The following is a 24,283-nucleotide window of genomic DNA, read 5'->3' on the forward strand; positions in this document are numbered from 1 at the left end:
GTATGTATGATTGATTATAGAAGAAAAAAGTTTTATTTTTTGTGAAAAATCATGTATAGTAATGGCTGTTCCTCTTTGCATTAAGTAAGATGAGTGTTTTAAGAAACAACACTTCTAGAGTTTTTGTTACATGGAATACATGATTCATTTTAAAGAATATCTGAAAATTTTTCTAGAGCACTAAACAACCGTGATTCTTTTTATGCTTCTTCAAATACTTTTATTGTGTGGTTTCTTTTAAATGTGAAGTATTTCGGTTTTTTTGGAAGGTGAAGACTATTTTCCATATTTTGTAACAAATTAGAAACATAATAGCCACCTAAGTCTTTAATAAAACTAAACTTCTATATTATGAAGTAAGAATGACTTGCAGTGACTGTTTAAAATGGTTGTGTTGTAAGAATTTGTCTTTACAGAATTATTTTATGTTGTTAAGCACAGAACTAAATAAGTGGTTGTCTATGCTATTCCCACCACAGGTATTGAAACACAATTTTTAATATTATTACCCTTCAGATTTATTGCTGTGTCACTAGACAGGGGTTATAGATTTAGAAATGCCTCATAGAATGGATGTCATATTAGAGCATTTTATGTTAACTGTCATAAAGTTACCTTTCATTTCTTGGAAATTTTTGACTGAGCAAAAAACTATCCAATAAGTAATAAAACAATTTTATCTTCATGAAACATTATTTATACCATTTTATTAAGTTTTATTTTGTGTAATGAATGTTCTTACTTTACTTGCTGTAAGGTATTTCCACTTGTTGGTTATACGCTGCTGGCTAAAATCTTAAGGCCAATGAACATAAAGAAAAAACATGCATTTTGCATTGTTAGACTCAACCACTTATTTGAGTAGAGCTTTGAAAGATGAAAATAAGAAAAGGGAAAATAAAAATAAAAAAACTGTTGTAGCATTTAATAGGGAAAATGTGAACACTATCAAATTAGCCTAAATACTAGCTGGTCAAAGGTTTAAGACCATACCAAAAAGAAGTCCTAAACAGGGTAGGAAATGTCCAACAAGAGGTCTCAGTAGTGAGTTGCATGGCCGTCATTGCGAATGACTGCAAACATTTAATTTGGTATGGTCGTTATAAGCATTTGCAGAAGGCTGGCTAGAATGTTATTTGAAGTAGTGAAGATGGCTTCACAAAGATCAAGCACTGTTTGGAATTGATGTCCATTTCTATGGACCTCCCTTGCCATCCACCCCCAAACATTTTCAATGGGGTTCAGTTTAGACAAACACGCTGGATGGTCCAAAAGAATTGCATTATTTGCCATGAAAAATTCCTTTATCCTGCGGGCATTGTGGATTGCAGCATTGTCCTGTTGAAAGATCCAGCCTTCAGTGAATAAGGAGGCTCTCTCCAACATGCCAATGTAGCCAACTGTTGTTTGACACCCCTGTATAACCTGAAGCTCCATTGTTCCATGGAAGGAGAAATCACCCCAAATCATGATGAAACCTCCTCCACTGTGTTGTGTAGAAAATTTCTTCTGTGAGATATCCTTATTGTGCCAGTAACGTTGGAAGCCATCTTGACCATCCCGGTTAAATTCTTTCTCATCAGAGAACAAAACCTTCGTCCACTTTTCTATGTTCCATGTTTGGTGCTTTTCAGCAAAGTTTAAAGGAGCTTATTGTTCTTGAGCTGGATTCTGCATCTGTAAGGGCCTTAATCTGGTTCAACGATCGGTTGATGTCTTGCCGGACAACCTCTCGAATCCTCCTGCTCAACGCTGGCAAAATTTTCTTGGGCCAACCACTTGAAATTCTCATTCCGTATCCCTCAGGGTCTTTTAAGAAATTTGCAACAGCAGTTTTACTACGCCCAATATCACCAGCGATGGCACGTTGAGAGAGACCTTGCTTTTGCAGCTCGACCATTCTGCCACATTCAAACTCTGTCAATGTTTTAGCCTTTGCCATGTTTTTACCCAATGTAACACAAGAGATGTCTGTGGGAGATGTTGACAGCGCTAATGCTTGAACACAAATGACTAAATAGGTTACATGTTTACTGATTAACACTTCGTTTCAGTATGGTCTTACACTTTTGACCAGCTAGTATTTAGACGAATTTCATAGTGTTCACGTTTTCCCTATTAAATGCTAAAAAAATTTTTTCTTTTTATTTTTTCTTTTCTTATTGTCATCTTTTAAAGCTCTACTCAAATAAGTGGTTGAGTTTAACAATGGAAAATGCATATTTTTTCTTTATGTTCATTGGCCTTAAGATTTTGGCCAACAGTGTATATGATATTTATATTTAGGACTTAAAGGTCTTGAGTATTTCATTCTAAAAGTATAATTGCCACCATTTAGATATTAAAGTTAAGCAAATATACAACAGTTAATTAACATCAAAGGATAAATATATATGATTGTCCTAAAGTTGTTGTAGCAAAAAATGTGTTATGTTTACCAGTTAATAATACATGTGTAGGAATTGATAAAATAAACTTGTTGTAGTAAGAAATGTGTTATGTCTACCAGTAAATAATACATGTGTAGGAATTGATAAAATAAAGTTGTTGTAGTAAAAAATGTGTTATGTCTACCAGTAAATAATACATGGGTTGGAATTGATAAAATAAAGTTGTTGTAAGAAATGTGTTATGTGTTTCAGTAAATAATACATGTGTAGGAATTGATAAGATGAAGTTGTTATAGTAAGAAATGTGTTATAGTAAATAATTCATATGTAAATTATTCATAAAATAAAGTTGTCAGCAGTCAGAGATGTATTACATTTGACAGTAAATAATACATGTGTAGGAACTGATAAGATAAAGTTGTTGTAGTATGAGAGGTGTTATGTCTGCCAGTAAATAATTTATAAAATAAAGTTGTTGTTGTAAGAGATGTATTACATTTACCAGTAAATAATACAGATGCAGGAATTGATAAGATAAAGTTGTAGTCTGAGAGCATAGGTTCAGATTGTATGTACAGTGTGTAATGTGTACAAGTAAATATTATGTAACAACTGATAATATGTTGTTTGCAGAGAACAGTTGTTCATACAGTGTGTTATGTGTACCAATAAATAACTCTGTTGCTAGGAATCATCTACTGTTTCTCTATCAAAGAAGCTGAAGAAGTTACATCAGCCTTGTCTGGACGAGGCATAAAGGCCCTCAGTTATCATGCACAACTAGATTCTAAGTCAAGAAGTTATGTCCATGAGAGCTGGGTGTCCAACAAAACCCAAGTAGTTGTGGCAACAGTAGCCTTTGGGATGGGAATAGACAAACCTGATGTCTCGTTTGTTATACATCATTCTCTGCCCAAGTCACTGGAGAACTACTATCAGGAAAGTGGACGAGCTGGTACGGTGAAGTCCTAGATGTGGTTTATTTTAGACCATTCATGTTGATGTTGTTTTCATGTTGGTATAAAGTATTTCTTTTTATCTTTAGTAATTTAGTTTTTAAATGAATTGTGAAATGCTTTTGTTTGAGTTGAGGTATGAATATTGTATTTATCTCTCCTAACCTTTTAAATAAGCTTAACATAGCATGGTGTTTAGGGAGCCTGACTTGTGGTCATTGAGTTGCAGGATCAAAAACTGTTGCTAAACATGCTTACATTTATATGTTGTGAAGTTCAGTTCTCTTAGTTGTTGATAAACAGATAAAACTAGAGTACCATTGAACAAAATTTGTGAAACAAAAAATACTTCTCTAAATAAAAACATACAACTTTAACTTGTGTTTTACAAATGTTCATAGTATAGTGTTGGGTTATAAATTATCTTTAATATGATTTTTTAAAATAATTTCTCTTTTTTGTTGTAGTACTACACAGGAACTAAAATTTTTTTCAAGTTTAAAAGTTGCTTAAATCGTTCACTTTTTAATATATCTCAGAACGGCCTGTATGGGTATTAACACTTTTAGTGATCTGTAGAGAACACTTTGACCTTCCTAGGGCATCTTTAGGTTAACATCAATAAAAGTGTTAATACCCACACCAGCTGTTCTGAGATGCATTTTTATTTCAAGTAGGTTTCTCATCATCAAGAATTGTTCACCTTTTCTACTCATTTTCCTATTTTTTATGAGATTTTGAATTGTAATTTGCATAACCAGCATGTTTCTAATGGAAATAAAGAGAAAATGAAATTTCTACAAATGTGTCAACTGTAAAAAGTCAGATTATATATATATATATATGTGTGTTACTATTTTAAAAAGTTAAATGTGGGATTGTTGTTCTGTCTGAAGGACGTGATGATACTCCTGCCTATTGCATCTTACTCTTCAGAGCTGCTGACATATTTCGACAAAGCACTATGGTGTTCACTGAACGTACTGGATTAGAAAATCTGTATGCTATGGTAGCTTACTGTTTGGAAGTCCAGAGGTAGGTTCCAAATATGCATTATGTTAAAAAAGATTGTTTCTAAAAAAAGGACTCTTGGTAATATTGTATGTTGTAATGTTACTTTCCATGGAAGATATTATGAATGTATTTCAGTGTTTATGCCTGTTGGAATTTCCATGTTTCTTGTGTCACCTGAACCTTGTTCTAATAGCCATGTTTCTTGTGACACCTGAACCTTGTTCTAATAGCCATGTTTCTTGTGACACCTGAAACTTGTTCTAATAGCCATGTTTCTTGTGACACCTGAACCTTGTTCTAATAGCCATGTTTCTTGTGACACCTGAACCTTGTTCTAATAGCCATGTTTCTTGTGACACCTGAACCTTGTTCTAATAGCCATGTTTCTTGTGACACCTGAACCTTGTTCTAATAGCCATGTTTCTTGTGACACCTGAACCTTGTTCTAATAGCCATGTTTCTTGTGTCACCTGAACCTTGTTCTAATAGCCATGTTTCTTGTGTCACCTGAACCTTGTTCTAATAGCCATGTTTCTTGTGTCACCTGAACCTTGTTCTAATTGCCATGTTTCTTGTGTCACCTGAACCTTGTTCAAATTGCCATGTGTTGTGTGTCAACTAAACCTTGTTCTAATTGCCACAGTTTGCTAAGATAGTAAATCTAACATATTGTGTAATGTCTTAATTTTCACAGTTTGTTTAATTAAATAAAAGATAAATTCTCTAATCTTCAAAATGGTTGTGATTATGAAGTCTTTCCTTCGTGTTTATCACGTGAAACTCTCTTCAGGTGTAGACGAACCCTGATAGCTCATCATTTTGGAGAAGAGTGGGACAAGAGTCACTGTCAAATATGTGTGATAACTGTGAAATGGATAGAGCAGGTAAAGTCTAGAAATGTTTCTAACATTGTGTTACTAGTAATATAATATATATATATCACCATTACTACTAGGAAAAGAGTAAAAAATTATGCAACAGAAAAACTGTAGGAGTTTTAGGATTACTTTATGATGGGGTTTGATAAAAACAAACAACAATGATAAAATGTTTATTAGTTATCAAGTAGAAGAGTTTTTATGCCACTTGAGTTTTGAATAAATGCTCAGTAATTTTAAAACCAACATCTTTAACTCCTCTATTATTTTGTGAGTTTGTAATGAAAATATATTTCCAGTCTATCTCAGTCTCTAACTCCAGGCTTCATGTAAACTTGAGCAATCAAAACCTTTTGTGAGAGCGTTTTGAAGGCACAGAGTAGACTCTGCAAAAACATGCCTTTAAGAAACCATGATAAGTTTATGTTAGTTTCTTTTCATCTGTGTTATATGATGGAAATTACTAGTTATGTTATGGATGTACAACTTTTTGTGATGGAAAAGTCCAATGAGGGACTTGCAGATTTGTTTCAGTTGTTGCACTTGTACGAGATGTCAGAGGGTGCTCAGGGTCAACCTGTTTACTTCTGTTTCACTTTTTCTCTAACTGAGAGAGTTGCAGAGATCCACTCCTTGGTAAGGCAGTGGAGGAAGGTGAGCCACTATTTTCTGCCACCAACTGACTTGGACCAGTTTCATGTATGTTGTAAATATTGTTATTTCACAAGTTTTTTGTTATTAAGTCCAGAACCTTTGGTATTTGTTGTACTCAGTATTTCAGATACTAAGTATACCGGAAGCTTTACAAGTTGATTATTACATGCATATTTTTATATTTATCTGCAAGAAAATCAGTATAAACTGTAATTCCTCATGAACATTTAAATAATTCATCAATTTTTTATTTTCTTCAAAGTAACTAAAACTTTTAATAATGTAGAAAAATAGAAATATAGTATATTTACCTTTTCTACTTCCCATACCTTTTAAAACATGCATTCTGAAAATCAGAGATTATTTCTAGACATTGAAGAAAGAAAATATTAATAATACTAAGGATAATGTAAAAAATGGATGTGTTAACTCTTTTCAGAATGGGCATCATTTTGTATGTGTCAGGGGTTATACATGGTTACATTCAAAATTGCTTAAACACTATCTTATCATGGTATATAAATAAATGTAGCTGATAATCCAAGTTTTGAGTTCTTAATTTTATAAGAACCTCAATTTTCCTTAGTGTGGGAATTGTTACACGTGCAATCAAGTTATCCTCTCTTTTCCAATTTATTTACTACCACTCTATAAAATACAAAATTTAATGAAATTACTCACAATAATGTCTTCATTGCTCAGACAACGCATAATTTTTATTGTCGATTTTATTTAGTTATAGATCCATCAAATATAAAATCAGATCTCTCTTTGCACACCTACCTCTCACACCCCATCTTTCACAAAGTGCTAATAGTATTCTGCATCTTAATAATATATATTTTTTATAATCAGCAGAAAGCCAAGGTTTTAACATTATATGACATACCATGTTGTTTTCTGTACAGAGGATTGTCTATTTTGCTACCAGTTAAAACTTTATGGGAAAAGCATCAACAAGCTAAGCTAAATTTTCAAAGGCTCTTGTTGCCAGACAAATTACAATAATTATGGGACAGTGTTTGGTTTTTGCATGTTATTATTCTGTGTTCTTTGGTGCATTATTTGATTAAAGAAAAAATATTTAGTGCAGTAGTACCATTGGTATAAAAAAGTAGGATTAAGTGTCACCAACAATTCAATTGGTGAGTACTTCATTTGTTATTTTACATCTGTATTGTTTATTTAATGTTATTAAAGTAACTAAAATTTTAGAAATTAAACGTTTTAGGTTAGATAAGATAAAATAATGATAAGAATTCTTTACAAGGTACACTCAGAATCAGCTTGTGGAGTAGCCCATGCATTGAGCAATTTGATAGGGTAACAGTTGATTTACAAATTTTATGGTGAGAATATTAATTGAAACATGATTCAAAGGGCAATATAATTTAAGTAGAAACAGATGTATACTTTTATGAGATTTAAGTTATTCAGAATAAACAATTGGCGTTTGCTAGTGTAATTCTAGTTTTCTAGTGTTAGTTATTTATTTTTTATTTTTAAATAGGAGCAAGGCTAGAACTAACACGTGATTGTAAGGTGCTCTACACGATCATTGATCATGCATCTCAAATGAAAGAAAGGCTTACTGCTAATAAACTGATTGAAATTTGGCAAAAGAAGGGGCCTCCAAAACTTCGCCCTCCACATCTCAAAGCAACGGCTCACCAGCGTGATAACTGTGAGCTTATTCTTGTCTTCTTGCTTATAGAAGGGTATTTGAAAGAGGAATTCCATTTTAATCCATTTACAACCATCAGCTATATTAACAAGGGTATGTTATTAACTGTATAGAAATAATGGATTTAATATTTATATCCTGAAAATGAAATCCTCAAAAGACTATTTTTGTAATTAAGTATTTAATATTTTTAAGGTAGAAAAACAATTTCATTACAATCAAAAAAGCAAGTAAGTGAAAATCAATTCCAGGACTAGATTTTGAAGCTAAGACCTTTCACTAATATATGCAATGTTTTATCCAAGACTACATACTGTCCAGTCTTCTTTCGTGCATAGAAATATGAAACTGTATGTTCATAATGTTAATCTATCATATAATGAGTGTAACAAGACTCAAATGTGTATTTATTATTACAGTATTGAATTGTTAATGTGAAAGCAGACATTATTATTAGTAAAAGAGAGGCTCAACCAAGTAGCACGGTTTCTTTAAGCTCATTAGCTTTATAATAATGTTTGTAAGAAGGTTTACTTCACTGATTTGCATTACGAATTACTTATTGTATTGTTCCACTGTGAAGTGTACCTTCTTAGATTATCTTAATAGTACTGGTTGAGGCTTAAAAGTGTTACAAGTTGATTTCAGTGTATAAAGTTCTTGAAGTGATAAAAACCAAAACAGTCTGTGAGTTGTTATCAAGATAAGGTTTTCAATTGCCCTTTATGTATATTTCAGTATGTACAGTTACTGTGTTTATATTAGTTAACAGGTTAACTAATACTGTTTTAAAGAACAAATTGAAAATTTGTGAACTTCATCAAACATGAAAATTCTTATTAAACTTAACTTCTTGTTGTGGTAAAAAATATCATGACTTAATATTGTAATAAAATTAGAATGACAAAACAGTCACTTATTATTTGGTCTGGCTCAACATGCAATCTGTCTTTTTCAATCATGGGAGTATTATAATGTGAGAGTCAACCTTGCTATTTGGTGGTAAAGAGCTGATGGGTAATACTGTCTAGCTTCCTTCTGTCTAGTCTATCATGTACTGTGTCCAAGTTGACTTACGCAGGTAACTGCCAAATAGTTTTGTGAAAAATTCAATGATGTAAACTATGATTTTTTGTTGTTTATTGGGTATCTACTAATTTCTAGTGACAATAACAGAAAGTAAGACACAGATGTAAAAATGTAAATATTTAATGCATGTCTTCATTCATTCTCTTTCAGGGCCAAAAGCTGCCATTTGTAATAATAGTGACCATTCGATTTATTTTTGTTTACCAACAAGAAAAGGTCATGATTATTTTGTACATAAAGTTGAGAAAGATGCAGGAGACTGTGGACCTTCTAACAGGAAGATGTCAAAACCAAGACAACTGAAGGACCACCCTGACATCTTTAGAGACCAGCATATTTTAAAAAGTTCTCATGAGCCAAAAAGAAAGAAGAGAAGTACAGAAGTCATAAATCATAAGAAATTAAAAACAAGAGAAACACATCAAGTAAATGATGCCAGTGGGAAAGAAGATAAAATTTTACAAACTAGTCTTAGCAGTTCATTGCTGATGACAAAAACAGAATCTTTATTATCACATGCTCTTGACTGTGAAGGTGATGTCATGACTATAAATGATTCTGACACTTCATAATAAGATAGATTCGGTTGTAACGTCCACTAACGAGATTACACACTACCTTAAATATACTGTAAGCTGTAGTTAAAAGTTTGTTTAATGAGCTGCAGGTTTTAATAGTTCATGCTTTAAGCTTCTGAGTTAACAATTCCTACAGCAAGTGAAGTCAATGGTTTACTTATCATTCTTTAATAGGCAAAGAAAAACAACAATCTCAGTAAGTTGAGAAGTAACACCTGTTTGAACTTACAAAACAAATTTTTGCTGCATGTACTGGTTCGTTTGTATATGCCTAAAGTTTTCTATAATATGAGAATCACTGATAAGGACAGAAACTTGTACATGTTTTTCTTCATAAAGTTGTCCAGGAATGTGATCGGTAGTGATTACTCACACAGAACCACTGACTGATGGCAGGTACATGTTCTACACATATTCTAGTGTGTTTTTTATAATTAAAGTATCATGTATAGGATTTTAAAAGTAGGTGAACAACTCTAATTAGTGCTCACTTCCAGCAGCACATACACCAGAAATATTGTATATTAAAAACAGTAATAACAAGAACCATCTTTAGTTAAGTACCTCTTGTAATATGTTTAAGAATTAGTTTCATAAACAACTGTATTGTTTAATTAAATTATACTAAGAATGTATTAATTTGTGGTATAGATTGAAAAGTTATTATTTATTAGTCCTTCAAAAAGATTGAGGCACCTCTCCTTTCTGTATATTATGCCAATGAAAGCTACAGTGCTGGTTAAGTACAAGTTTCTTTCCATAAATCATAACTTTTAATAAATATGTACCTTGTGTGTTGAACCTGTGTTCCAGCATAGTTTTCAATCTAAGTTGCACTGTGTAATTACAACTTTAATGAATTATTGTGCTTTCTACTCTTTTCATCACCAAAAAATCTACATTTATTCCAGTATCATTTACATAAATTTCTGTCTTTATAGTTTATATACAATTAGGTTATTGCAGGGTTTGTCTTAATTTGCATTTTCAAAGTAATAAGCCTGAAGAAAATGCAATATTTCCTTAGAATAACAGAGGATGGAGTTTGTCTTATAACAAAGCCAACAAGAGGAATTAAACGATTGAATTTAGCATCATAAGTCTGTAAACTCGCTGCTGTCCCAGCATAGGACAAGATTGGAATAAAATAGACAACAGATATTGTTAACAATATAGCAGAATTAAAGAGAAGTAAAACATAGTAGATATTAACAATACAGTAGATATGAAGAGAAGTAAAACAGTCACAATAGATATGTAAACGTTTCCAAAATAACTGGATAGAACAATATTTTATTGTTGTAGCTGTGCATGAATTTTGGTAGTAAATTGTTTAATACATGGTTTGTTTGCATTTTCAATTTCTAGACACAGATGTCTCAGTTATGTTTATTATTTTGTGTAGTATTTTTAGCTGGCTAGTGGCATGTTTGTTATGTGGTTCAAAGCTAGAGATTAGGAAAATTGTAATAAACACTTGATTACGCCTTAAATGTTTAGGCCTACACCTGCATCCCTGAAATCAGGAAAGAATTGGAGTAGTTGAAAAACAGCTATAGCTGTTTTTATATTTTACAAAAGAAAAAATTTAATCAGGCATATTGACAGTGACCACATTAATGCAGGATTTTGTTTATTATTCATAAACTGGTACACTAAATCAAAGTTTCAAGTGGTAGCAAGTTCCCCAGAAATTAGATCTTCCAGCCAGTTCAGAATGAAAGGTTGATATAGCATTGGTCTGCCATTTCCAGCAGATGAAATTCTAAACTGCACAAACTCCAAGGAAGCCAGTTGATTGTATTGATACAAAATTACAATCTGACAATTTGTATGGTGGAAATAGTTGCAGACACAAATAGACAAGGATTTGTGGCCAACAGTACGTGGACTATGGTTTGGCAAATCCAACAGTCTAGTACAGTGAAACTCCAGTACCCAACAAAAGTTATCACTGACTTGCACATTCCAGTCTTTTTCCTCTAAGGGCCACAATACATGCCAGTTCTATCTGTTATCATAGGCCTTATCACCAGCATGAAGCTAAATATTGAGTAGATGGTTAATTCTTTCTTTGTCTAATAAACTACTTTTTAAATAGAAGAGATAAAAGATTTAAAATGTTCCACGAAAACAGAACTGACATTATCATTGAATCAATTACGCTCTAGTTGAAAATAATGAAAAATCATAGTTGTAAGATGTTCATTAATTATCTGTTTCTACTCCTTATTCTAGATTTGGAACTGTAACCACAAGAACATTATAAAAACCCTTTAAGTGATACATAAGTAATTAAATGCTTTATGTGTATATACCTATGTATTTCCATTTCATATTAAATATTTTTGTTCAAACTTTATAACCACCCAATGACAGACTTTAATTAATTACTTGTTATCTGATGACTTCTCTATGTACAGTATCACTAGAATGTTCATCTACAGAAAAACTGGAAGCTGTGGCTGTATTACTTTATAAACTTGGGATATTTTATGGATTACTTACAGGAAGACAAATCACACATACAGTTTGTATTCATTTTACTGTTAAGAAACATTATTACAGTGAAACATATAACTCAACCATTTCAAATGTCTGAAATTTTTAAAGTCCAGCAGGCACTTCATTGCAACCAATAATACAAGTACTCTAAACATGAAAACTTTGGTAATGGTAGATTCCCAATTATAGTTTAGAAATTTTTTAGTTAAAAAAATTTTTTTTTTACAAATGTAGTTTTAAATACATATTAATCTTAGATTGAGATATCTCAATCCTTAAATGTTTTAAGATAGTTACCTAATCATTAGTCTGTTGTTTTAAACAAGGTTTCAAAAAATAATGCAGTGGGAAGAAAGTTACTATCAACAAGAAAACTGACTTGTTTTTCAAGAGAGAAAAGGCTGTTGCAGGCTGGTTAAGGCCTTTTCTAGAAAGCTAAGAATAAAGACAAATGGAGAAAAGCATTTACAAAAATACAGAATAACTACCACAGTAAACAGGTATTGAAGGCCTAACATTAAAATGAAACAAAATAATTTATCAGTTTCTGATATCTCAAATACAAACTGCATACTAATTAGCTTGCTTTGATAAACATGCTGAAAATCATATTTGGAAGTCAATTTTCTAGTAACATTGTTTGGTCTACCTCAATCTTTTATAACTATATGCTTCCTTAACTATACATCACTCACTAATCTGCTTTGCCAGTAATGTTTGTACTATTACAGCATCTGCTGTGGTGCTTATGTTGTTATGATATCTAGGCTCATAACAAGCCAAAACAGACTATTTTCAGAAAACCTGTCATTTTCTACATCTTACTTTAATTATACCCAAGCATTTTAGTTAGAACAACCTTTTTAGCACCAGGTATCACCACAAAACAACTCTCCAGATATGAATTTCAAAGTATACTAAAAGAATCACAAGTTCTGGGTATCAATACTTCCATTGCAACTTTTTATGTTCTGTTATGACAAATATATTAATAAACTGAATAAGTAAAAACCTATCTCTTTTGCAAAACGTTTTTAACCAGAGATGTCTAACAGATTTCATCATGTAGATCACATGATTGTCACTTATAGTATTTGTTTTGCAAAATGTTAATACAATTAGGGACTTCACACATAATGTTAAATAAAATTATCTTCTCTCAATAAACTAACAGTAAACAAACATTTCAGGTTCCCATAACACATTTGTTTCTTATGAGCTGATGTTGGATATAGCAACAAATGGGTTTTAATTGTGTCACAAAGTAACTTTTCTTATTCCTGTAAAGATTACTTTTAAAACTGGTTAACCATACATACAATATCAAATTTATTTTTAAGTGTTAAATATAATTGCCTTAAACATGATACACAATGTAGAAGTTTTAAAACAGAGCTCACTATCATTGTAGATTTCCGAAAAATTGCTTTTCATATTACTTAGAAGCTGCCTTTTGCTAAACAGTACCCTACTCAGATAAGAAACTTCTTTAATGAGTTTTTTAAACCATCAGCCTCAGACATGGGCATTTCCAATAGTCAATAATGAATGACAATACCCATCACTTGCAAATACCTCTTGTATGACAATTGCATCATCAAGGTAACAAGTTTAAATTCTACCCATTCCTAAATATCTTAGTTAATAACATACAGACAATGGCATTAGATATTCACTGAAAAATTAACCATTACAAAATGACAATGAAACAATCTTTAAGACAAAAACAACAGACCAAGGTAGGTAAAATTATTTCTAAAAATAATGGTTCACTAACAATCTTACTGTTGATCCACACATTAATAAACCAATGAAGTTGGTTAGTTGGTGGTAGTTTTTTTTTCCCCATATATATTACCATGAGATCTTTTCAAGGTTTGACTGGCTCAAAAAGAAACGGTACAAGTATAAAGAGTTTTCTTTTGAAGGTTTCGGTAAAGTTGTCTAGATTTGCTTTAATAAACTAAATTCTAATGATGTTTAAGAGAGGGGTGTACCACCAAAATTAAATGATGTTGGGACCGTCTGATTCTGAAATACATAACCTCCACTCTTTTCAATCCGTTTGGATTCTGGAAGAAACAAAAAGCCATGAATATAAAATGCAGAATTCACTGTACAATTTACACTAGTTGTTTCCATAACAATGTACATGTGTAATCATTTTGCTTTTGACTTACAAACTTAAATCAATGAAATTAAGAAACAAGTACCACTTACACTACAGGTTCAAAATCAGACATTTATCTCAGTTTAAGTTTTGTTCTAGTACTTTAAGACATTAAAAACAAAAGTTCATGAAATGATTTATTTGAAATGAATCACTACCTCTAACTAACAACAGTTAGCTTGTAGTGTGTGTACTGGAGTTATTCGAACATACTGATAACAAAATTAGAAAAAACAACCTTTACTCTCCAGACAAGAGGACTTTTATTTAAGTGACCTATCATCTTTGCTTCGTCTTCAGAGATAGTACATAACACTCTCTCAGCTGAGTCGTAAAGGTAATTTTTTCTTGCTGTTATTACATTACCTAAAGAATACATTCTTGTTTACAATGGAAATATCTGGGCATCACTGTAAATAGGATACACGTTACGCTATCAACATTCTGTCCACTGCAAGGAATCAAACCACAGATTTAAGTATTGCAAATCTGTAAACTTAACACTGATCTACCAGAAGATACTGCAAACAAGGCAAGAAATAAAACTTCACTGAAATTTTTACACAAAAAGGATTTCTTTCATCAGCGTAGCATGGGTAAAAATATTTAATTCATGATGTCAGAAAAACGGGTTTGAGAAACCTTGATACAAAACAATAAAAACCCTATATTCAACCAGTGTACACATACATATTTCCCATAATACTGTACCTGCTGCTGCTCTCCTCTGATCTGCTAGAATAAACACCTCTTGTACAGCTTTCTGTTGTTCAGCTGTGAGATTGGCCGTCAGTGTGGCATACCACTGGGGGTCTCCATGCTTTATATCTGGAGACAACATATAAATATACTGATCAAATGCATTAGAGAATCAAAATGTTTCATATTTCACAGTTGAAATTTCTATAGACAAACAGTCCTTTAAAACTAGTTCACAAATACAAACTTGTTCACCTTTAACCTTATGTCAGAAGTTACCAAAATGTTTTGAATAAAGCTTTATAGTTACAATTTTGATAAAAACATTTGCATGCAAAACAATTATACCCACAGAATTTCAATATTAAGCACATGTTTTGGAATATATAGGATTAACAATTAATACAGAGACTATTAAATATATGCAACTACATATTTAGTATCTAAGTTGTTTTTTATTCTGTATTAAACACTATATGACAATCTTTCTAGCTACCATCACAGAGAAATTGGGAATTTATCATGGAAACTTTTAGAGGGAATGTTTTTAAAATAATTTTAAACCACAATACTAGGAACAGTATTAGATGTCAGTGTAACATTTGATAATAAATTAGATACAAATATTACTTACCTACTTAATGAACTAAGAATTATGTTTATAAAATTACCCCTTTGGTGAACTGAGCAGTCATCATGAAGACCAACACAACAATTCAGCAAGTATGACATATTTCTGAAAACAAATATATTTACTTACTACTAGTCATTACTTTATAACTGAAACAATGAAAAATGAAAACTTGTACTCATATTTCACTTCCTATTATGTTAATTACATCTCAAAATACCACTCGCTTTATTGAATTATTCAAGTTTTCTTTGGTAATTTCACTTCTATACTTCTAATTTCTCAATTACATTGTACAACGTATTTCTGGGTTCATTTATCACTATTCTGTGTCACTTTTCTGGAGAACCCAACTTTCTAATTTCACCAAAATTTGTACATTTCTCCAGCCTAGTAGTTGATTCCTTCACTCACTATTTGACAAGCTTCAACCACTAATTATTCAAATTTTTTTATAGTTGCGGTCAGGCAACCATTTGCTTCTGAAAACTTTCAATCAGTTGTTTAGGCTTATGGGACAACAACTTATTGGTTTTACCTAATTTTATCTTTCTTGCTTGCAATTTTTTTTCCAATTCATTTTCTTTTCCTCCACAATTAATTACTTTTATCATCTTGTTTTTTCTATTTCTTCTTGATCATCCTAAAGCTTTCCTTAGATGTTTGTGTGTCATCTAAGCCTTACCTTGCACATTATACATTAACTGAATCCTTTATAATACAGTATATTATAGTGTTATCTCAACCTTTTCTAGCACATTCCACATCAGGGGTGGGCAACTTATTTTTCATAGTGGCCACATCTACTAAAAAAAAAAGTTAGTTTAATGAAAATAATTGCATTTCAACTAACCTTCAATGTGAAAATTAATGGGGGTTTTCATCAAGTTTCATGAAATTTGGCTTAATATCTATGCTCAATGAGCACCTTTAGTTCTGCCTCAATTTATGTCAGTAAGCCAAGATCTGTATCTAGATTTGAGAAAATCTGGTGTGGAATATGTTGACTCACTTACCCATGCAGATCCAAACATGGAATATAATTTTTAAATTGCTATCTTTAAATTTGAAAGGCTCTCATTTATCAAGATAGTGAGCCACATCTCTCTGAGAGAACATCTTTGTTTATCTTTTATGTGTTCTACACTTTGCAGGGTAAGTATCTCCAGTCGTGGTGGGAGCACCGTTTGTTGTGACAGAAACCAGTTTTTTAAAATCCACATTGAATTTTTTTTGATATTTCAAGAAATTTTTCAAAGATGTTTCTCCCACACGTTTAATCTCATACACCACAAAGGCCAAACATTTCTTCCCTTGCTTGAAGCTCTGAAGTTGCATATTGAACCCAAAATATCAACTGTGCAGTGTCATTAGCATCTGTTGATTCATCTAGTGCTAAAGAAAAATGCAGTCTTTTAGTTGTTCAAGCAACTGATTTTCTACGTCTTTCGCTAACTCTAGCATTCTGCAGACAATTGTTCGACTTAATTGCAAATTATTTACCTTTTGAAGAATATCTTTTATTTTTCAATCATAATTCTCCAACAGAGTTTCAATGACCACAATCAACATTTCTTTTACTAGTTCAGCATCAGAAAATTAAGTTTTTTGAGCTAGAATCCAAGCTACTTTATAGCTAACTAACATAAGTAGTTCTATCAATGATAAAAATATTTTTGGGCTGCCCTTTTGTTCATGAATTGGTGCTTTCAGACAGCTAATTTCCTTCATATGATATTTTCTATCAAATTTGTTGTGAAAATTGCTAAAGTTGTATACTTTAATATTCCTGAACTCTTTGTTACATAAAACATACTGGCTTATTATTTGCTTCAATCACTACAAATTTCAATTCCCAACTTTCATTAAATTCTATTTCATGTTTTTCCAGTCACGTGCCATCCTCTTTTCGACAGTAATGTCAGAATCAATCAAACTGTCTTTATTTTCTGAGTATTCGCCATTATCTGGAATATTTCATTTTCAAATTATCCACTTATCCATATTATGGGATTAAAAACAAAATATATTTAAACACTTGAAAGCAGTACAATAAAAATATGTTTGGAAGTGCATACAAAACAATGCACACACTATAACAAACATCTGAACCAAACTAAAGTTACAATATGAGTGGAGTCTGTGGTAGAGATGAAGTGCACAACATTAACAATGACATGAGGCAGTGCAGTTGCTGATTACCAAATTTGATAAAAAAAATTAATGATGGAAAAAGTTGATTCCTACACTCCAGTTGGCCACAACTGTGCTATCCGCTGGTCATACGTTGCCCACCCCTGGTCTACATTAACAATTCTTTATAATATACAGCACATTATAGTGTTATCTCAACCTTATCTAGCACATTAACTGAATCCTTTATAATACAGAACATATTTTTATGTTATGTAAGCTTTATATAGCATTCTACATCAACTGAATCCTTTTTAACTTACAGTACATTACAGTGTCATCTAAGTCTTATCTAGCACATTATACATTAACTCATTCCTATATAATATACAGTACATTAGTGTCATCTTAACCTGTGCTGGCACATTCTACATTAACTCAATCCTTTACAATATGCAGTACACTACAGTGTTATCTCAACATTTTCTAGCAGATTCTACATTAACTGAATTCTTTATAATACATAGTACATTAGTGTTATCTAAGCCTTATCTAGCACATTAACTGAATCCTTTATTATACACAGTACATTAGCATTACCTCAACCTTTTCTAGCACATTGAGTCCTTTATAATACACAGTACATTATAGTGTCATTTAAGCCTTATCTAGCACATTATACATTAACTGAATCCTTTATAATATGCAGTACATTACAGTGTTATCTCAACCTTTTCTAGCACATCCCACATTGACTGAACATATCTTCTATTCACCACAAGCATTACTTGTATTTTTTTGTATTGTTCTTATTTTCTATACCCTCTTTTCATGGTTGAGTGAGTGCATGAAGACAGTTCAAATCCTTTAAAAGTTCTCTATGAACTGGTCATTTCTCTATTACACATGCTTGAAGAAATATATTCATGAAGAGCATTTTCTGTCTCTTTGTTTGAAGGCACCCTTCCAGAGCAATTCTTGTTAACTCAGCTAGTTCCATCTTTTGATTTGACCACCACTGCTCTTGTTATATCAACAATTTCCACTACTTGCCATCTCTACAATCAATTGTAGAAATATCCAAATGAATATTTAACCAGTTTCACTGCATAGTATAGGAGTTGGCAAACCACAGCCCATGGGCCAAATTCGTCCTGCTGACTTAAACTAATATGATGTTGCACATAAAAATTCTTTGTCTTCCTTATCAATCTTTGGTTAGCAAACAATAAAATTCAATATCAAAAAATAGAGCAAAAGTCTTTTTTTGCAGTGGCCTCAAATGAATCAATGTTTTATAGCTAAAACTGTTTTAACCCTTCACTGCATACCATGTCATACATGGAATATACCAATTTTTACGCCATTAAATGCTAACTAAAGTGTTTTCTGTGGTAAGCTGCATACCAGGCTGCTAGTAGGACAAAACAAGCAGCTAAGTGTCATCAGACATGTTAACAAGTACTAAACCCATTCAGTGTTTGCTACATTTCGTCCATGTTGATACTGCTCGAACAAACTCTGTTATATCGTCTTTTTTCATGTGTTCATGGACTATTTACAGGTAAGTAACAATATTATTAGCTGAATAAGAGTTCTGACATAGGTTTTATAAAAATAAAATAAAATAAAGAAATTTAGGAACAATCTCATATTATACCATAATATTCACTCAGTTATCATATCACAACACTAGACATGTTCATACATTTTTAGTAAATGAGTAGGTTTTTCTAAAACTGCACTAATTTTGTTGCTAGCCAGTGGACTGACTTATAGCAGCAGTTTCATCGTACTTTTCATGTGTTATGGTTTTGCTCCATAAAAAAAACAGTATATTTAATTTTTTTAACATCCATAACCTGTGCAAAGTACTCTTGTAAAATTTCGTTGGCTGCATGTATTGGTAAGTTTAAAATACTATTTGATTGCAATTTTTTTTAATGTTGTGGACCATTTCATATATTATTTCCTACAGGAAACTTATTGTTTTTGATAAGAAGCATTTTCAATCATTAGTTTTTAAAGTGGTCAATTTAGTTCAAGAACCTTTTGCAAAACTGCTTTAATAATTTTCCTAATTTACATCTACTTTATGCTTGCAGTTATTCATCATTCATAATGTCACAAGAGAAAAGGTGTAAAAGCGACTCTTTAAAGAACATTGGAGGGTGGAATATTTTGAAACTGAAAAAACAGCAAAGTATTGTGTGTAATATGCTGTGAGGCTACTGCAGTGCTAAAGGAACATAAGTAGACATTACCAGACAAAGAATTCATCTCACCTATTCTCTTCTAACAGGAAAGGTACGTCATGAGAAATATGAAGCCTTGAAACAGGGTATTTTATCACAACAGTTGTTTTTCACTAGGATAAATGCTAACAATGAAGCTGCAACTAAAGCTAGTTTGAGAGTAGCTTGTTAGATAAGAAAGGAAAACCATTTACTGATGGTGAATTAAATCTTGTATGATAGCAACAGCTGAAGAAGTACATCCAGACAAAAATACATTTATTCAGGAATATTAGTCTTTCTGCAAAACAGTAACTAGGAGAGTCAAAGATATAGGAGACAACATCCTGTGCCAACTAAACAATAAAGCACAAGATTTCAAGTGGTTTTCTCTGGCTCTTGATGAATCAACAGATGTGTCTGAATTTGTTTTTGCTATTGTTCTTTCAGGGAATTAATGCTAACTTTGAAGCAACAGAAGAACTAGCTTCAGTGAACAGCATACATGGAAGAACTACTGGTGAAGACATTTTCAAAGAGGTGGAGAAAACACTGACTAAGTACAATCTGGTTTGGAAACGTCTAAAGTGTATTACAACTGATGGTGGAAAAAATGTGTAGTGTAAGAAAAGGTTTTGTTGGACAAGCCTACAAAGCTTGTCAAAGTATGGGATGTATAAAACCAATAGTGTTTCACTGCACCATTCATCTGCAGGCACTTTGTGGAAAACATTTAGATCTGTCATGTGTGATAGAACCAGTTGTATCAACAGTGAATTTTATCCAATCACATGCACTCAATCATCGCCAGTTTCAAACATTTTTGGAAAAAATAGAAGCTGAATATAGCAATTTGCTGTACCACACTGCTGTAAGATGGCTTAATAGTGGTAAAGTTATCTCACGATTTGTTTGAACTTTGGATAGAGATTGACATACTTTTGAATGATAAAAATTATGCTCAGCAGCTTCTTGCAAACAGTGAATGGTTGGGAAAATTGGCATTCTTGGCTGATTTAAAGACACATCTTAATGAGTTCAATCTTAGATTGCAAGGTGATTCTAAATCTTATATGCGACATATTTTCTGCAGTGAAAATTTTAACAGAAATTAACCTTCTTTCACTCCTAGCTAGTGATAAATAACTTCAATCATTTTCCCTGTTGTGAAAAATACAACCAAGAAGCAAATTCTCCATTTCTTTCCAATTTCTTCAACACATTGTCACTAGTCTGAAGCTACAGTTTTAACAGCATATTTCATATCTTGATGAAAATGTAAGAGCATTAAAAATCTTTCAAAATCCATTTGCCTGCATTATCAAGGAACTTCCATCAGATTTTCAACTGGAGTTACTGACCTGCCGTCAAATGACGTTAAAAGACGAATATAAACAGGGAAAACTTGACAAACTTTTATAAATGCCTCTAAGACGAAGGATATACTTCTTTAAAATCCTTTGCTGAGGGATGGGTTTCAACATTTGGCACAACCTATTTATGTGAAAAACCTTTTTTATAGATGAAGTATATCAAATCTGTTTATAGGTCAGTATTAGCTGATTGCCACTTGCAGTCAGTTTTGATTACAAAAACCACAATTTGACAATACTTTGTTTGTGATCTAAATACAGAAATTGTGGACATTATGAATGTTACAGGGAATAGACTAGACAATACAGAAACTGTGGACATGAACATTTCAAGGATTAATCTGTACTAATCCTTTCAATGCCATACCCTTAAAATTTTTTGTTTACATTGCTCTGAACTGTTTAATCCACATCTGGCACACCAATGTTACATTCAGCAGTTCTGACTTAGGAATCTGGTATCTACATTTCTGAAGCATCCACTATCTGATAATCAGCAATGTGTCCAAACATCATAGCCCCACCAAACTGCATATCTTTATTAGTTCACCAAACAAGTCAAATTTTAAGCAGTCATTAACAATTAATAAACCTTATTACAGGTAAGATAACACACTGTGCTATAATTTATTGACTCATGGTCAAATTTAAAAAGAGGAAAAATATCTCTTCAAGATAGAAATAGTTGATTTCATGACATACTCACCATCAACCAAACAAGTTTAAAGAAGTCTGGAAGAATGCTGACATTGTGAAACCATACTTTCTGAATCATCAGATCTCTGGATGATGACTGCAGCTGACCAAAGGTACAATTTTGGAGAGACTGAAAGTACTACATCTTTGAACAGTAAATAAAATCCTCAACCACAATTAATGAACAGACTTAAAGATGTTTCAAATGACATAGAATATAAAGAAAATAAGGGCTTTTTTAGGATTTTAAAGCAAAATCTGGGAAAGTTAAAGCTTATACAGGGTGTTCAGAAAGTCACTGTGCAGTTTTATAATCATATTTTATTCAGTCTATTTCAAGCCAGCAATTGAGAGCAGTGTTTAGAAACAATAAAAAGGATCCAGGTCTGTATTGATGCCAACAGAGGTCACTTTCAACAGTTTATAACTGTCATTCATATTTACCTCCTGTTTTCTATATTAAAACATGTCTGTTAATAAGTATATAAGTGCACAGTGACTTTCTGAACACCCTGTAGAAAGCCAGACATTGTAAGAGACTATTAATTTAATTTTCTCTCCAAGGAAAACCTATTTCTAACCTACAATAAAAGTACTGCACTATAACTATAACTTATTTAGTGTTCAAGGATTTGTAGATCTCACACAACAAAGTTTAACAATAAAAGCATATTGTGACATATTTCTTTTTACTTACTCCATGTATCTTTAGCTTATGTTATTTGTAACAAGCCAGTTGTTTTTACAGTTTCACTTCTTTTAAACTGAAAATTACAATCTGATTTAAAAAATCCCCATTAACATTACACATTTGATAGAACTTTAATAAAATTTACTTCCTGTGACATGCATGTGTGTCCAAAACTGAACTGATGGGCTAACTTCTGTGAGTTAGTGACATGGGACTCGAATATAACAGCAGCACTGCAATGTACTCTGTTAATGCTGGATATGAAGGGCTTACTTTAACTACAGTTAATTAACTGCAGATGTACACTTTAAATGCGCACTTTTTCTTTAGGCAGCAGGAGTTAAAATCTAATGTGTACACTATGTTATAGCTTTCACTGATAGTCATGGACTGATTCTATAACTTCATTTAGCAATCAAAAACAGATTAAATGCACTTGTGCAAATGCACAGTTCTAAGACATCTCATATATCTATGTTCAAATGATAAATTACACTTACTCATTTTCAAGAAGCCCCTTACTTGTTGTAGCTACATAAAATGAAAGTTCACACTCACTTTGAAAAGTAATTTAGAAGACTTTACTTTGATTACATAGTTCCTGCTGAAAGATTCTGACATAAATTACTTATAGGTACATGAGACATTCACCACTAGCATGCTTGAATAATTTCATTCATTTAAAGATAGCAAAGGGAAAGTATTACAGTGTAACCCCTCTAAGTGGCCCACCCCTCAGATTCAGTCACCCCTTGAAAGCAGTCATTCAATCACAGTCCCTTTTTTTTACATAATCCCTAATTATGTACAGTGCAACCCCTATAATCAGGCCAGTTTGTCTCAGTCCTGAAGGTGGCTACTTTAGAGGGGTTCCACTGTACATACACTGTAGTTGTTGAGAAAATATAAAATCTGTCCAACTTAATTACTTTATATAACTATCATATAAACCAAGAGGATCTATTTCAGGCTAGAGTACATTACTAGTGTTTATAATATTTCATACTAAAATAATCAGTTCCTTTATACACAGCAGTACATGCAGGAACCAAGTAGAAAAATTGACCAACTTCCTGGTGGAGTATTTCAGTTTACCTTAGTATGTGCACGTATCTGTGTTCTCAGTTTGTGTTGAGGGTTTTACAAAAAATTTAAAATCTTTAACAAAATTTGAAATAAAAATTCCTAACATAAAAAGCATTCAAAATTTTTAAACACTAAACACTTAGTTAAGTTACTTTGAAACATACTTAAAATAACATCTTTAAAGATTACGTATTCGTCTATAAAATTATCCTCATCATCAATTGGAGTTGTGTAACTTTCTAATGCTGTTTCTTCTCCTTCTTCATCATCGTCATCATCATCATCCTCAATCGTTGAAGATGTGATGTTAAAAGGAGATTTCGCTTTTGCTTTTCTTGCCAGTCTTTCAAGGTAGTCTGTTCCTTCATCATCAATTTCATCTTCATCACTCTCTAGTGCTTCTTCATTAAATAAGTAAATATTACTGTTACCAGCCATTCGTCATTAACTAAATCAACATTAATTACTGTTGCCAGTCATTCGACATTAACTAGATAAACATTAATTACTGTTGCCAGTCATTCGACATTAACTAGATGAACATTAATTACTGTTGCCAGTCATTCGACATTAACTAGATGAACATTAATTACTGTTGCCAGTCATTCGTCATTAACTGAACCAATTTAATTACTACCACTTATTGTTTATTAACTATACCCTTATTATTATATTTTTTTATTAAATAAACCAATATTATTATTAGTTATTGCTTATTAACTCCAATAGAAAATAATTTTTCTATAACTCAAACACTTCTTCCAGGAAAACATTTCACAATTAATTTTGTGTACATGTAGTAAAAACCTTAAAGGTTCTTTA

At 32.0% G+C, this 24,283-nt stretch overlaps 2 protein-coding genes across 8 annotated transcripts in view; one reads left to right on the plus strand and one right to left on the minus strand.

The window, feature by feature from the left end:
* The window catches only part of LOC143225378 (ATP-dependent DNA helicase Q1-like), a 30,268-nt gene extending 19,683 nt beyond the window's left edge, over window positions 1-10,585 (plus strand). Inside the window, 6 exon segments of the mRNA XM_076454664.1 lie at window positions 3,079-3,345; window positions 4,243-4,381; window positions 5,151-5,206; window positions 5,209-5,244; window positions 7,403-7,669; window positions 8,816-10,585. Of these exon segments, the coding sequence (XP_076310779.1) occupies window positions 3,079-3,345; window positions 4,243-4,381; window positions 5,151-5,206; window positions 5,209-5,244; window positions 7,403-7,669; window positions 8,816-9,237 (1,187 nt within the window). The 3' untranslated portion in view covers window positions 9,238-10,585.
* A 1,184-nt stretch (window positions 10,586-11,769) lies between these two features.
* Window positions 11,770-24,283, minus strand: part of msk (importin-7 msk) — a 57,451-nt gene continuing 44,937 nt past the window's right edge. For 2 of the 7 annotated variants that reach the window (XM_076454660.1, XM_076454663.1), the window contains 3 exons: window positions 23,626-23,862; window positions 14,630-14,746; window positions 11,770-13,820 (listed from right to left, as the gene is read on the minus strand). In XM_076454660.1, the coding sequence (XP_076310775.1) occupies window positions 13,729-13,820; window positions 14,630-14,746; window positions 23,626-23,862 (446 nt within the window). In that variant the 3' untranslated portion in view covers window positions 11,770-13,728. Of the gene's footprint in view, window positions 13,821-14,629; window positions 14,747-15,288; window positions 15,354-21,694; window positions 21,830-23,625; window positions 23,863-24,283 lie in introns of those variants that run through there. The other 5 variants (XR_013013820.1, XR_013013819.1, XR_013013818.1 and 2 more) reach the window with 5 other exon arrangements.

Source organism: Tachypleus tridentatus, chromosome 9, assembly GCF_004210375.1.
Source record: "Tachypleus tridentatus isolate NWPU-2018 chromosome 9, ASM421037v1, whole genome shotgun sequence".
Classification (NCBI taxonomy): domain Eukaryota; kingdom Metazoa; phylum Arthropoda; class Merostomata; order Xiphosura; family Limulidae; genus Tachypleus; species Tachypleus tridentatus.